Raw genomic sequence first — 14,935 nt, 5'->3', positions numbered from 1 at the left:
GGTGTACCAGCATGGCCGCACTGCGATGACTGAAACAAGACAAAAATGTGTGTTGGTGTGCAGAGAAAGATCTAATTTCGCTGTCACGTGGGATAATTCTCAGAAAACCTATTTATATTATTGTTGCTGCGTTGTTTCCTATCAGATTTCATTTCGCCATTTCAGCTCAACAATAACAGCGTCACGGACGTTGCACGTTGAACGACGCAAATAATGTATATTTGGCATCTTTTCGGTTTGAACGGCACTTTTTTCTAGCGGTGTCATATGAAATTGTCACCCATAATTATGACCCTAGTATCGATCTATTGCATTTCTATCTGTTTTAGGGTTAGGGTTGGGGGGGGGGAGGGTATCTTTTTTTTTTTTCTCACAAATGTAAATAAACCCAATCTGTTTTCTTAAACGAGGGACATATTCATACGGCACAGAATGTTTTCACCTCAATAGACGTCATTGATTGGTTGAATTGCAGAAATTGAAGAAAAAAAAAACAACAAATATCTACAAACCATAGAATTTTCTCAAAAAGCCAAGAGAAAAAGATGTTTATAAACACATTCTACCAGCATACAAAGTTTAAAAGTGTTTAGTACGTGGAAATTATTTTAAAAAACTGCCGTTCAAACCGAAAAGATCCTATATTTGAAACACTCAGAGTGACTTTGATGAAGATAAGTTTACATTAAATAATATATAAATACTACGGAGATGTACTTGCATAGCAAGTGACCTGATCTGAGATCGTGCGCTGGAACGAAAACAATATATATGTAGGTATGTACATATGCATATATTTATATGTATATATAGGTACAGGACATAAAAAAAACGTGGACAGAATGAGAAACGAAAACATAAAAAAACGAACTTTTTTTCGAACAACGAAAAAAACCCCCAAATAAACAGAAAAACGAGACATGCAACATAAAGAACATTCCCTTCATCAGTTGTCCCCTGTTTCATCTACACCGCGTCTCGAAGATAAGGACAAGATGCGACTTCGTTAAAACAATCCTTCCCACAAAGCAAATTAGGCGATCTTTCGGTACAAGTACCATAACTGCCAAGTCTGTTTACATTTGAAGAAGATCCGTAAAGTTTTTTTTTTTTTTTTTATATATGTGGGGTTAGGGTTAGGGATTGGGGAAAAAGGTTTCTTCTTTCTTCAGAAATGTAAATAAACCCACGTGGGTTTATAACTGGCAGTTATGGTACTTGTAGCGAAAGACCGCCGCAAATTAAATGAAATTTGGGATTTTTTGCGGAGGATGAAAGTGGTAACAAAAACAGGACAGAGAGAAAAAAAGTAAAAAACAAACGGTGAGGGCTAAGCCAAGGCGATGGGAAGGGGTGAACATTATATATGTCCTTCACCATCAAACTAACCAGTGTTAGTTTGTTTACATCCCCGACAAAAAAAAAAATAGACACCGATAACTTAAGTACCAGGCTCTTCCCCACGAAATAAATAAACAAAGAAACAAATAAATAATTGGGTAACGAATAAGTTCTGGAATCGATTTATTCGACAATAATCTCTTCAAGGCGGTAGTGCTCCAGCATGGCCGTTGCCTATCTGAATAAAACTTGCGTAAAACTTTGAGATCTCGTTAGAACGAGACTTGAGCGTGACATTCTACAAGACGCTTTTTAATAGATTTCAATTTCAAACTAAAACTCCTGCTATATATATACACACGCATATATATATAGCCTATATTTGCGTATATTAATTTATACATATAATATATATACACACAGCAAAAGAGAAAAAGGAGCGATCAGATACCGTTGCCAGGTGGAAATTAGAGTAACACACACACACAAACATATATATATATATAATATATATATATAAATACACGCACATATATAATATATAATATATATTATATAGTGTTGTGTTGTGTTGGAGTCTTTGTTGTTACTAATAATAATAATAACAATAATCATAATCAGACTTCCTGGTAGAGAGAGAGAGACACACACACACACACAAACAGCGGAAGAAATACCTAATTATCTAATTACCTACGACCATGGTGTCCGTAAGTGTTGCCTTAATTGAGGGGTGGCTACCCTTCGTAGTTATATTATTGGTGAGTATTGCATTATATATTTTCTATCTATCTACATACATTTTTCTGTTTGCCGTATGTTCTTCCTCGTCTCATGTACGGGAGTATATATTTTCTGTCTGTCTGTTGTCCGTCTGTGCGTCTGTCTCTTTTATACACTCATTATCTATCTACATGGCCTTGCTTTTTGCTTTTTGAGCCAAAAAATTAACTAACATCTGTCTGTCTATCTATCTATCTATCTATCTATTTATATCTCTATCTATCTATCTATCTATCTATCTATCTATCTATCTATCTATCTATCTATCTATATCTATCTATCTATTGTCTGTCTGTCTGTTTATCTATCTACCTATCTGTCTATATCCATATATATATATATATATATATATATATATATATACACACACATGTATGTCTATAATATATATATATATACACACACACACATGTATGTCTATATATATATATACACACACATGTATGTCTATATATATATACACCACATGTATGTCTATATATATATATACACCACACCACACATGTATGTCTATATATATATATAATATATATATACACACATGTATGTCTATATATATATTATATTATATACACATGTATGTGGTATATATATATATATATATATATATATATATATATACACACACATGTATGTATATATATATATATATATATATACATGTATGTGTGTATATATATTTATATTTATATACACACATACATGTGTAAGGATGGAGAGTAACCGAAGGCTTCGTATTTTATTAGTGGAAATTAATAATGAAAACTGAAAGCGAATTGTGTATGTATGTATGTATGTGTGTGTGTATATATTCTTATACAAGGGTGTTGTTGACAGTGACTTCGAAGTTTCGGCCAGCTAAACCATCGTTGGATTGCACACCTACCTGTCTATCTATCTGTCTGTCTGTATATATATACACATATGTATACACCCCGACATGTCTGTACACACATGAAATGCGCGTGTAATACATATGGACACTTAAACACACATATACATATTCATCATAAAAATATGTATACACCTAAACTACACACAAGTGCGTACACAACCATATATACATAACCTTGCATATACTTATAATTTATTTACCTGAAATACAGACACATACAGACACATTATGTATATACCAGACATACACAGACACATCGTAATGTAATTACTAATTAGGGCTGAAAATTAATTAAAAAAATTAGTCGGGGCTTTCATTTTCGTTTTAACACTGATCTTAAATATATAAATTATATTAGTTAGGATTTAATCTATTCTGATCTATATAGTATACAACAATTAATATGTATTTTAATTTCCGCAGTTAAAATACATTATAGCTGTCATCTTGATAGAGTTTTTGTTATTGTTTAATATGAATGGTTGTGGCTTTTTTTTCTCAGATTTTCTTCAAACCACCCAAAAGTTTTTCAAATTTTTACCAAATCATTTTGAATAAGATATAGCTGGGATATAGTTGTGCATACTGATGATGAAAATCGCATTCTTTGTTTCATATATATAGAAATTAATTATAAGACATGTTAGAAGCATTTGAAATTATGTAATTTTAACCATTCGGCAGCCTACATTGCCAGCTGACCGGAAGTCGTGACTGTCCCTATAGATTTCGCACTTACGAAATCATTACGTAGTCTCTCGACCTGCTAGAAATAACAGCCAAATCTTCCTTAAACTACAGCATAACAATTGTTGTTGACAAAGATCCGGATATATTGTATTCACCTCGATAGTCGTCATTGATTGGTTGAAATATCGGTGACCAGTTCTTTCTCCATCACAACCACCAACTTTTTCTTTTAAACTTTGTTTACAATTTTAGAACAAAGCGTCAGTTGAGTACAGACAAAAGATTAAGAAAGTATATTAATTTTATTGGCTCACAGCTGTTTCTGCTATAAGGTACAATGCACTCATTGTTGAGTGCTTGTGTACCACCCTAGAGCTTCGTCAGAGCTATCAAAAATGAAGTGCAATTTTATTTGCGGTGACATTATTATATATTCACCATCTTATCATAAGAAAGGAGAAAGTACATTTAATTATCAGTCTGTGGGGTTCAATAAGTGTTCAGAGGGTCATAAGTTTGATAAAAGTTCACATACTTGAAGATTGACTTTAATTTAAATGTTATTAACAAAAATTCAGTTTCGTAGTGGAGAGGGTTATACATTATAGTGGAATTTAAGGAAGATGTGGCTGTTATTTTTAGCAAGTTAGAAGACCGCGTGTATTGTTTTTATGAGGACACTCACGACTTGCGGCCTGTCTGGCAATGTAGGTTGCCGAGTTGTTAAAATTACGTAATTTTAAATGCACCTAATTTTATTATTATTATTGATAATTTCTATTTAAAAAAAAAAAGACATGATTTTTGTTACCAGCGTAAAAAACTACATCCGAACTATATTCAAAATGATCTGGTAAAAATTTGAAAACTTTAGTTAGAAAAAATTTAACAATATCCTTTCTCTTTTTTTCTACAGTCTGTTACACTATTTCAGTACAATTGCTTCATTATGACTGATATACACACATTTATGTGTGTATTATATATAATATATATATATATATATATATATATATATATATAAAATACAAACTGGGACATGAACGCAAAACATTTAGAAGACGATACAAATAGCACGGACGGGACATTCGAAGCTTTCAAATGTCCCGTCCGTGTTTTTTGTATCGTCTTCTAAATGTTTTGCGTTCTTGTCCAGTTTGTATTTTTTTACATATATATATATATATATATAGCGGCGTACGTACCCTTTGTCTTATATATATATATATATATATATATATATATATATATATATGAGAGAGAGAGAAAAGCACACATAGATATTATATGCGTACACCTATTCAGTCTTACAATCCGCTGTTAGATTACTCGACCTACTAGAAATAGCTGTCAAATCACATCCTACTTACAGTCTTCAACAAGCAACGAAATGCATATTAAATTATATCCTGAAAGATATGATATGAAAATAGACAAGGATGGCCGTAGCTGGAATGTCTTTCATTATAGGTCTACTACTCTATTATAGAAATTAGCTTGGGTCTGAAATAAGTAAGTAAAGACCCCCTTCGGTCATGAATGACCATGGGATTGCACCTAGAAAATTCCCTTCCGAGGCACAAATCCGGGCCAGGTTGTTTTATGGAAGAACCAGTGGTAGCCATGCATACCAGCCTCCGTTCTCCGTGTCACCGATGTTATCCAAGGGATTGGCAAAAGGGCCGATACGGTTTGGCACCAGTGACATCGCAACTCATTTCTACAGCTGAGTGAACTGGAGCAACGGGAAATAAAGTGTCTTGCTCAAGAACACAACGCACAGCCTGATCTGGGTATCGAACTCACTACCTCATGATTGAGAGTCCGACGCTCTCACCACTAAGCCACACGCTGTCTATCCTACCTCAGCAACAAATAAAACACATTCGCGCACGTGTATCTATCTGTCTGTCTGTCTGTCTATCTGTATGTGTGTTTCTCTCATGATGTTTCCGTGTGTTGACATAATAGTCACATGCTTAATTAGAGCGACTCACCTGTAAATATCAGGTGAGAAACAAGAATAAAACATTCGTTTACAAACCGAACTCTTTTTGATAACTTTCTGAATCCCAACACACACATATGTATGTATACGTATATATTATATATATATATATATATATATATGAGGGAAACACTATGTGGACACCCTTATGCTAGAAATAGATCCGCTATGGCCTTACCACTAAGAAATAGTGGTAGGGCCATAGCGGATCTATTTCTAGCATAAGAGTGTCCACATAGTGGTTTCCCTCTAATATGTATATAATACAATTTTACTGAACCTTCAGTTTTTTTTTATATGCTGGGCCACTGGTGTGAAATCGATGTTAATTAAATTAATATCTAATTTCTCACCCTCATTTTAAATTTATGTATGTATACATATATACATATTCACGCTTATATATATATACACGCAATTATATACTTATACACATCGTCTTATGAGAAGCACATGATTCCTGCTTATTTGGGTCTGAAGTGTCACTCTTCCTTTTCTCTCTGTCTTTCTCTTTATCCCCTCCCCCTCTCTCTCTCTATATATATATATATATCTATCTCAATCTCTCACATACACCACCACCACCACTGATTTACGAAATGACGTTCTTAAGTCATTCTTTTCAGATTGACTTTCGCTCTGCTTTCATCTCAAATTACATTCAGTATATTTTATACCTCAACTAGCAGTATCGCCCGGCGTTGCTCGGGTTTGTAAGGGAAATAACTATATAAGCATTTTTAGAGAGTTATAGCCAAAAAAAATAGCCAAAAAATGTATTAAAAATGGAAAAAAAAATGATGGTAAATTTTTTTTTAAATCGTTGACTCATCGTAGACTTTTTAGAGAGTTACTTCCCTTATATAATAGCGAAAAAATTCATTAAAATGGAAAAAAAATGATGGTAAATTTTTTTTTAAATCGTAGACTCATCGTAGACGCGCGCTAATACCCAGAAGGGCTCGATATGAATCACGACTATAAGATACCCGCTTTTGGTTAAACTGCACCGCAAAATGTGGGAGTAGTTAGGAATTTAAATCGTAGGAGACAGACACACAACCTCTCTTTGATATATAAAGATATATATATATATGGGAAGAGAGAGAGAGATTAGGAACTTTGACAAGAAAATTTATACTTTCCACTCCGAACTAACGAGACGTGTCTCTGTGTACAATGTAGCTTGTTGCTGTCTTGCTAGAAATCACAGCGAAAATTTCCCCTCAAATCACAATCCTGCCGTCATAAATAAAGGGCAAGTTGGATAAACGTTATCCCTCTTATACAAAAAAAAAAGAGACCAAATAGCCCTTTAAGCGTAGGCCTACTTTGTCGGACTTTAAGAGGGGCCATGCAACACAATAGCAACCACTCCAGGCAAAAACAAAACGCAGACAGTAGGAGCCCCGTGGCTCTCAGGGTCACATGCGGCCCTCGACGGTCTTCCTTCTATAAATATAATAAATTTTTGTGTTTTGCTTTATAATCGTATTCTGTGCCATTTGAACGGTATTTCTATAAAACTTCTATAATATATATCCATTTTCCTGAAAGTTATGAGGGGAAAATCGGATATTGTGAACTTTTTGAAAGTCCTTCCGCCCACCACCCCCGTTCGTTTGCGCAAATTTTTGTTTTTATATTCGTTTTCTACACATTTTTTTAACACTTAGTAAAGAAGCCCATCCTATATATATATATATATATATATATATATATATGTATGTATGTATTTATGTGTCTGTGTTTACGTCCCCTGTAACTAAGCATTTCAACAAAAGAGACCAATAGAATAAGTACTAGGCTTACAAAGAATAAGATCTGGGGGTTGATTTAGTCGACTAAAGGTGGTGCTCCAGCATGGCTGCAGTCAAATGGCTGAAACAGGTAAAAGAATAAAAGAAAGAATAAATAAAGGGACAAAATACCCCTTACACAGACAAATGATGGGAAAAGAATATGTTGCGTTAGTTTTGCTAAGGGTTTCACTGTTATTTATTAAACAGTCATCATCATAATCCGTTTTCCATGCTAGCACGGGTTGGACGGTTCGACCGGGGTCTGGGAAGCCAGGAGGCTGCACCAGGCTCCAATCTGATCTGGCAGTGTTTCTACAGCTGGATGCCCTTCCTAACGCCAACCACTCCGTGAGTGTAGTGGGTGCCTTTTACGTGCCACCAGCACAGGTGCCAGGGGAGGCTGGCAGCGTCCCACGATCGGTTGGTGCTTTTTACGTGCAACCAGCACAGAAGCCAGTCAAGGCGGCGCTGACATCGGCCACTTTCGGATAGTGCTTTTTACATGCCACCCGCACAGAAGCCAGTCAAGGTGGCTTGACTAACAGCAAGTCATATTTAACAAAAAGCTTAACCCAATAATAACAATACAATGATTATAAACAGATCAATACAAGGTGGACTGATTACATGTGTTTTTTGCTCTGTATTAATGTGATTCATTGATAAATAAATAGATTAGCTGCTTTCGGTGACACATATTTAGATAGTATTTATATACACAAGGTCTGTTCAAAAAGAACTGAACATTTTACAAAAACAAGTTCATTGGTGTATGGCTTTATGTTTGTTCTCTGTGGAAGTTTTCCATTGCCTGGCCTGTTGTTTTATCTCTTCTACTCTCAATAAATTCTATGCTCGCTTCACACTTTTAGCCCCTTAGCAGTTAACCCTTTCGTTACTGTATTTATTTTGAGATGCTCTGTATTTCTTTCGATTAAATTTAAATATAACAAAGAATTTAGTAAAATAGCTTAGTTATCATTCAGCTTGTGTTAGGAACATAAATTGTGACTAAGGTTTGGTGGAAGATTTTAATTCAAAACTTATGAAAACAAGACATTTGTACTCAGAGCCAGAGCCGGTTTCAGCCAGGTTGGTAACAAAAGGGTTAAACCAGCCATGTCCAGCCAAGATATTCTACTTGCTTTATGTGTAACCTAGTCAGATCTGGCTTCTCACACCTACCATACAATGTCATTCTAAAAATGAACAGGCATAGCTGTGTGGTAAGAAGCTTGCTTCTTAACAACATGGTTCCGGGTTCAGTCCCACTGTGTGGCACCTCGGGCAAGTGTCCTCTACTATAGCCTCAGGCTGACCAAAACCTTGTGAGTGGATTTGGTAGACAGAAACTGAAAGAAGCCTGTCATATGTCTATATATGTATATGTTGGTGTGTCTGTGTTTGTCCCCCCCCCCCCATTGCTTGACAACTGATGTTGGTGAGTCTATGTCCCGGTAACTCAGCAATTTGGTAGAGACCGATAGAATAAGTACTAGGCTTACAAAGAATAAGTCCGGGGGAGGGGGGTCGATTTGTTCGAGTGAAGGCGGTGCTCCAGCATGGCCGCAGTCAAATGACTAACAAGTAAAAGAATCCCCTGGAAGTCTCAAAACTTCAAGATAATGCATGATTAATTCAAAACAATGTGCATAAATTAGCATTGCATTTGACAACACCCAAAATTTTGGGGGAGGGGTACCAGTCGATAAGATTGACCCCAGTATGCAACTGGTACTTAATTTATGATTAAAGGATGAAAGGCAAAGTCAACCTCGGCAGAATTTGAACTTAGAATGTAAAGACAGACGACATACTGCTAAGCATTTCACCCGGCGTGCTAACAGTTCTGCCAGCTCACTGCTATATTTGACTAAAGGGTTAAAGATGGGTAAAATAAGATCCCTCACTTCATAAACAAGTAAGGGTCAGTGACAGGAAAGGCATCCAGCTGTAAAATAATACCTCTATAACACATTCATCTAACCCAGAGGTTCCCAAACTTTTCTGAGTTGCTGTCCCCTTGACACCTGGGCCAGATTCCTAGCACCCAACACCCCAATTAACCTCACGAACATAGACCTCTTTCTGAAGTAAATTCAAAGCAACCCTTGGAATTTTTCACTGTCCTCAGGGGATCAACACTGCCCACTTTGGGAACCACTGGTTTAACCCATGCCAGTATACAGAAAGAACAACAGACATAAAACAACCAAATACATATTCTTTTATTCTTTTACTTGTTTCAGTCATTTGACTGTGGCCATGCTGGGGCACCGCCTTTAGTCGAGCAAATTCACTCCAGGACTTATTCTTTGTAAGCCTAGTACTTATTCTATCAGTCTCTTTAGCCAAACCACTTAGTTATGGAGTTACAAGGATGTAAACACACCAGTATTGGTTGTCAAGTGATGTTGGGGGTGGGGGGGACGACAAACATATACACATATATATATATATATATATATATATATATATATACGACAGGCTTCTTTCAGTTTCTGTCTACCAAATCCACTCCCAAGGGTTTGGTTGGCCTGAGGCTATAGTAGAAGACGTGCTATGCAGTGGGACTGAACCCGGAACTATGCGGTTGGTAAGCAAGCTACTTACCATACACCCACTCCTGCGCCTATGTATGTATATACAATTTAACAAATGCTTGTCGTTGAAAGCAATCTGTTAATCTATTTAGTATCAACTGAATAAAACCAATACTGAACAAACAACGACACTAATCTCTCCACCTATTGATCTGTTTAAACTTATCTACATTATGTTGTATGATTATGTTAAGGTAAAGGCAGCAGGCTGGCAGAATCATTAGCATGCTGAGAAAATTGCTTAGCGGCATTTTATCCATTGCTATGCTCTGAGTTCAAATTCTGCTGAGGTCGACTGGTACTTAATTTATCAACACCTTCCACAGTTGATTAATTAAATACCCTCCCTCAAAATTTCAGACCTTGTGCTTTTAGTAAAAAGGATTATTGTTAGTATTATTTAGGGTGGTGAGCTGGCAGAATCATTAGTACACCAGGCGAAATGCTTAGCGGTATTTTGTCTGCCGCTACGTTCTGAGTTCAAATTCCACCGAGGTTGACTTTGCCTTTCATCCTTTTGGGGTCTATAAATTAAGTACCAGTTACATACTGGGGTCGATGTAATCATCTTAATCCCTTTGTCTGTCCATCTTTGTCCCCTGTATGTTTAGCCCCTTGTGGGCAATAAAGAAATAAGAATCATTAGTATGCCAGGCGAAATGCTTAGCAACATTTCGTCTATCGCTACATTCTAAGTTCAGATTCCACCGAGGTCAGCTTTGCCTTTCATCCTTTCAGTGTTGATGAATTAAGTACCAGTCAAGCTCTGAGATCAATGTAATCAACTAATCCCCTCCCCCAAAATTTCAGGCCTTTTGCCTTTAGGAGAAAGAATTATTATGTTAAGATACCAAAGCTGGCAGGATTGTTGCAGCACCAGGGAAAAATGCTTTGGAATATTTCTTCCATTTAAGGTGGTAACCTGGCTGAGTCATGAGCATGGTGAGCAGAGTACCCTAGGTGTAGGAGAAGCTGTGTGGTAAGAAGCTTGCTTTCCAACCACTTAGTTCCAGGTTCAGTCCCACTGTGTAGCACCTTGGGCAAGTGTCTTCTACTGTAGCTTCAGGCTGACCAAAGCCTTGTGAGTGGATTTGGTAGACGGAAACTGAAAAAAGCCCATCATGTATGTATATATATATATAGTTAATCCAAACAAGAAAACACAAAAAAACACAACAACGCGAGGACGTGGAACAAATGAAGTATTATTGGACGCTCAGGAAAGAAGGGAAGAAGGAATATATATATATATATATATATATATATATATATATATATATATATATAGAGTAAATCTCCAAAAAGAAGACCAACAAACACAAAAAAAAACCACAACACGAGGACGCAGCGCATGCAAAGTATTAGCAGATGCTCAGGGAAGGAAAGAAAGATGGTTTAACATTTCGAGCAAAGCTCTTGTTCAGAAAAGGGCAAAGTCCAATAGAAAAGGAAGAGGGAGGGAAAAAAACGCTAACGATTCACATGTGGTTACATTTTGAAATATATATATATATATACATACATATATATATATATATATATAAGTATTTGTGTGTCAGTGTTTGTGTTTCCCATCATCACTTGACAACCAATGTTGTTGTGTTTACATCCCCATAAATTAGTGGTTCAGCAAAAGAGACTGATAGAATAAGTATTAGGCCTACAAAGAATAAGTCCTGGGATCGATTTGTTCAACTAAAGGCAGTGCTCCAGCATGGCTGCAGTCAAATGACTGAAACAAGTAAAAGAATTTTAAGGCGGTGAGCTGACAGAATTGTTAGCACACCGGGCGAAATGCTTAGCGGTATTTTGTCTCTCTTTGTGTTCTGAGTTCAAATTCCGCCGAGGTTGACTTTGCCTTTCATCCTTTCAGGGTCGATAAATTAAGAACTAGTTGCATTCTGGGGTCGATGTAATCGACTTAGTCCCTTTGTCTGTCCTTGTTTATCCCCTCTATGTTTAGCCCCTTGTGGTTAGTAAAGAAATATAAAACAAGTAAAAGAATAAAAGAAAAAAAATATTCCCATTAGGGTCCAACATAACTTTTTAACCTCTGCTTTTGAAGTTGATTCGATTTACTGTCCTTTCTCTCTGTAAATGTTGTATTTTTTAGAAAGAATTTACACTTTTTTTTTAAATTCTAAAAAAAAAAAAACTCACAAATTAATAATTGTTGTTTCCAAAACTTTTGTCTAATCAATTATTCATTTTATTTATTTGCAGTTAATTCTTGTATTTTCAACCTTCTACGTCCGTCATTTCATGAGTAAATATGACAGTGAATGGAGTTCTACGATGGCCGCTATCGTTGGGCTGAGTGCAGCTCTTGTCACTTCGGCCATAGTCCCTGTTGACATCTTCCTTGTCTCCTACATGAAGGACAGCGATGGACATTTCCGGGTAAGAACCATTTTAGAAATTTTCTTACGATCCCGTTTTCTTTATTTCAGTAGGTACAGGCATAGCTGTGTGGTTAAGAAACTTGCTTCTCGACCGTGTGATCTTGGGTTCAGTCCTACTGTGTGGCACCTTGGGCAAGTAATGATCCTGTTACAGGCCTGAGCTGACCAAAGCCTTATGTGTGGAATTTGTAGACAGAAAATGAAAGAAGCCCATTTTGTGTGTGTGTGGTGTTTCCCCCCCCCCCATCACTGCTTGACAACCGGTGATGGTTTGTTTACATACACTATATAACATAGCAGTTTGGCAAAAGAAGCTAACAGCCCATGTACCAGATATAAAATAAGTTCTGGGTTCAAATTGTTTGACTAAACCCTTGAAGGCAGTGCCCCAGTATGGTCACAACCCATTGATTGAAATAAATAAACAGTTAGATTTTGAACAGTTTTTATAGATTAATTTTAATTGATTTCTATAGTTTAGACATTAAAAGGTAGAAAAATGGATGACCTTATTGATTGGGATGAGTTTGGTTGGCTGATGCATGCTTGGAAAAAAATTGTCGTAAGTTGGTGTTCAAATGTTGTGTGAGGTAGACTGAAGAATATTTCTCGAACAGAATGGTTAGGATTGGCTTCTTTGGGTCTCTCAGAAGAATTGATTAACACCCATCCAACTTATAAATGGGAGATGGGATGGAGAAATGGGTGGGAAGATTAATGAGGATTTCCAAATGGGTATTTGATATGATAAAATCTTGATTTCAGAAAAATGTGATTCATATATTTTGTTGTATTGGGTCTTCCCATAAATAATGTGGTTTTTTTTTAATACTTCTTTTATTTTTCAAAATTAAGATAAACAAAGTTCTTTTTTAATCTAAAATGTGCTCTCCTTCATTTTCTCTTCTATCTGTTTGGAAGAATTGTAAGGCCCCTCTTCTAAAATTCACTTGTCCATGACAAAAAAATACTCCTTCAATACTGTTCCAACTTTGTATATAGAATTCATATTTTTTCCATCCAAATGATTTTGAAGACTGTGGAATAAATGATAATCGAATGGGGCAATGTCTGGCGAATATGGTGGGTGAGGCATCGTTTCCCATTCAAACTGCTCCAGCCTTTAGAATGTCATCCTCACTGTATGTGGTTGAGCATTATCCTGATGGAAGAATGCCTTTTATCTTGAAATGGTTGTTTTTCTTCTAGTGCTGACTTAAACTGCTCAAGCTGCTGCAGTAGATCTCCTTCGTTATCGTTTGGTTTGGGTTTAAAAGTTCAAATTGGGCTAAACTTTTCATATCCCACCAAACAGATAACAACACCTTATGTGGGTGAAGACCTTCTTTAGCCTGGGCTGCCGGTGTTTCACCTTTCCCTACCCACTGTCTTTGGCACTTGACATTTTTATAGAATACCCATTTCTTGTTACCTGTCACTATTCAGTCCAGAAGTTCATTTTATTTCTTTATTGCCCACAAGGGGCTAAACATAGAGGGGACAAACAAGGACAGACAAACGGATTAAGTCGATTACATCGACCCCAGTGCGTAAGTGGTACTTATTTAATCGACCCCGGAAGGATGAAAGGCAAAGTCGACCTCGGTGGAATTTGAACTCAGAACGTAACGACAGGCGAAATACGGCTACGCATTTCACCCGGCGTGCTAACGTTTCTGCCAGCTCGCCGCCTTTTCCAGAAGTTCATTTGTGAGATGTGACAGCAAAGAAGAGCACACATTCACTCTCTGCACACGATTAGACTCAGAAAGTTTGTGTGGAACCCATTGACCCAATTTGCTGACTTTTCCAATGGCATGCAGGTTTCAATGAATGATTGAATGACCAAATCCAAGCTTCTTTGCTAGTTCTTCAACAGTTATGATGGAATTTTGTTCCACCAGGGTTTGCAGGATGTCCTCATTGAGCTCTACACATCTTCCTGAATGAGGCTCATCTTCTAAGTTGTCATTTCCGGCTCGGAATTTCTGCAACCACCATTGACAATGACTTATGCTTATTGTCTGATCCCCAAATACTGCATTAATATTCTTTGCACTTTCCATTGCATTGTTGCCTTTCTTGAACTCATAAAGCAAAATATGCCGAATATGCTCCTTTGTCACCTCCATTATAGCTTTGAAAAAGTAACTGCTAAAATCGAACTGCACTCTTCAAAACTTGCACTAAGAATAAGGAAAAGGTAAAATTACTACCTGCTTTTATAGCAAGTTGATGCAGGTAGTTTATCCCATCTCCCTCCAACTTTTAGTTTATGTTATTGAAAAAGACTGCATTATTTATGGGATGACCCAATATATTGGGAGGGTCATGATACCAGTAATAAAAGCTCACGCACTGGTTCTCTTTCACTTCTTCATTATTTATTTGTCAAACATGGTGAGCTGGCA

The 14,935-nt window shown here is 36.5% G+C and overlaps 1 protein-coding gene across 1 annotated transcript in view; it reads left to right on the top strand.

The window, feature by feature from the left end:
• Positions 1-1,639: 1,639 nt before the first annotated feature.
• LOC115215083 (probable lysosomal cobalamin transporter) overlaps positions 1,640-14,935 on the top strand; it is a 40,819-nt gene continuing 27,523 nt past the window's right edge. Inside the window, exons 1-2 of the mRNA XM_029784243.2 lie at positions 1,640-2,102; positions 12,346-12,522. Of these exons, the coding sequence (XP_029640103.1) occupies positions 2,043-2,102; positions 12,346-12,522 (237 nt within the window). The 5' untranslated portion in view covers positions 1,640-2,042. The remainder of the gene's footprint in view (positions 2,103-12,345; positions 12,523-14,935) is intronic.

The sequence above is a fragment of the Octopus sinensis genome, linkage group LG8 (genome assembly GCF_006345805.1).
Source record: "Octopus sinensis linkage group LG8, ASM634580v1, whole genome shotgun sequence".
Lineage (NCBI taxonomy): Eukaryota > Metazoa > Mollusca > Cephalopoda > Octopoda > Octopodidae > Octopus > Octopus sinensis.
This window is presented reverse-complemented; position numbering and strand designations above follow the sequence as displayed.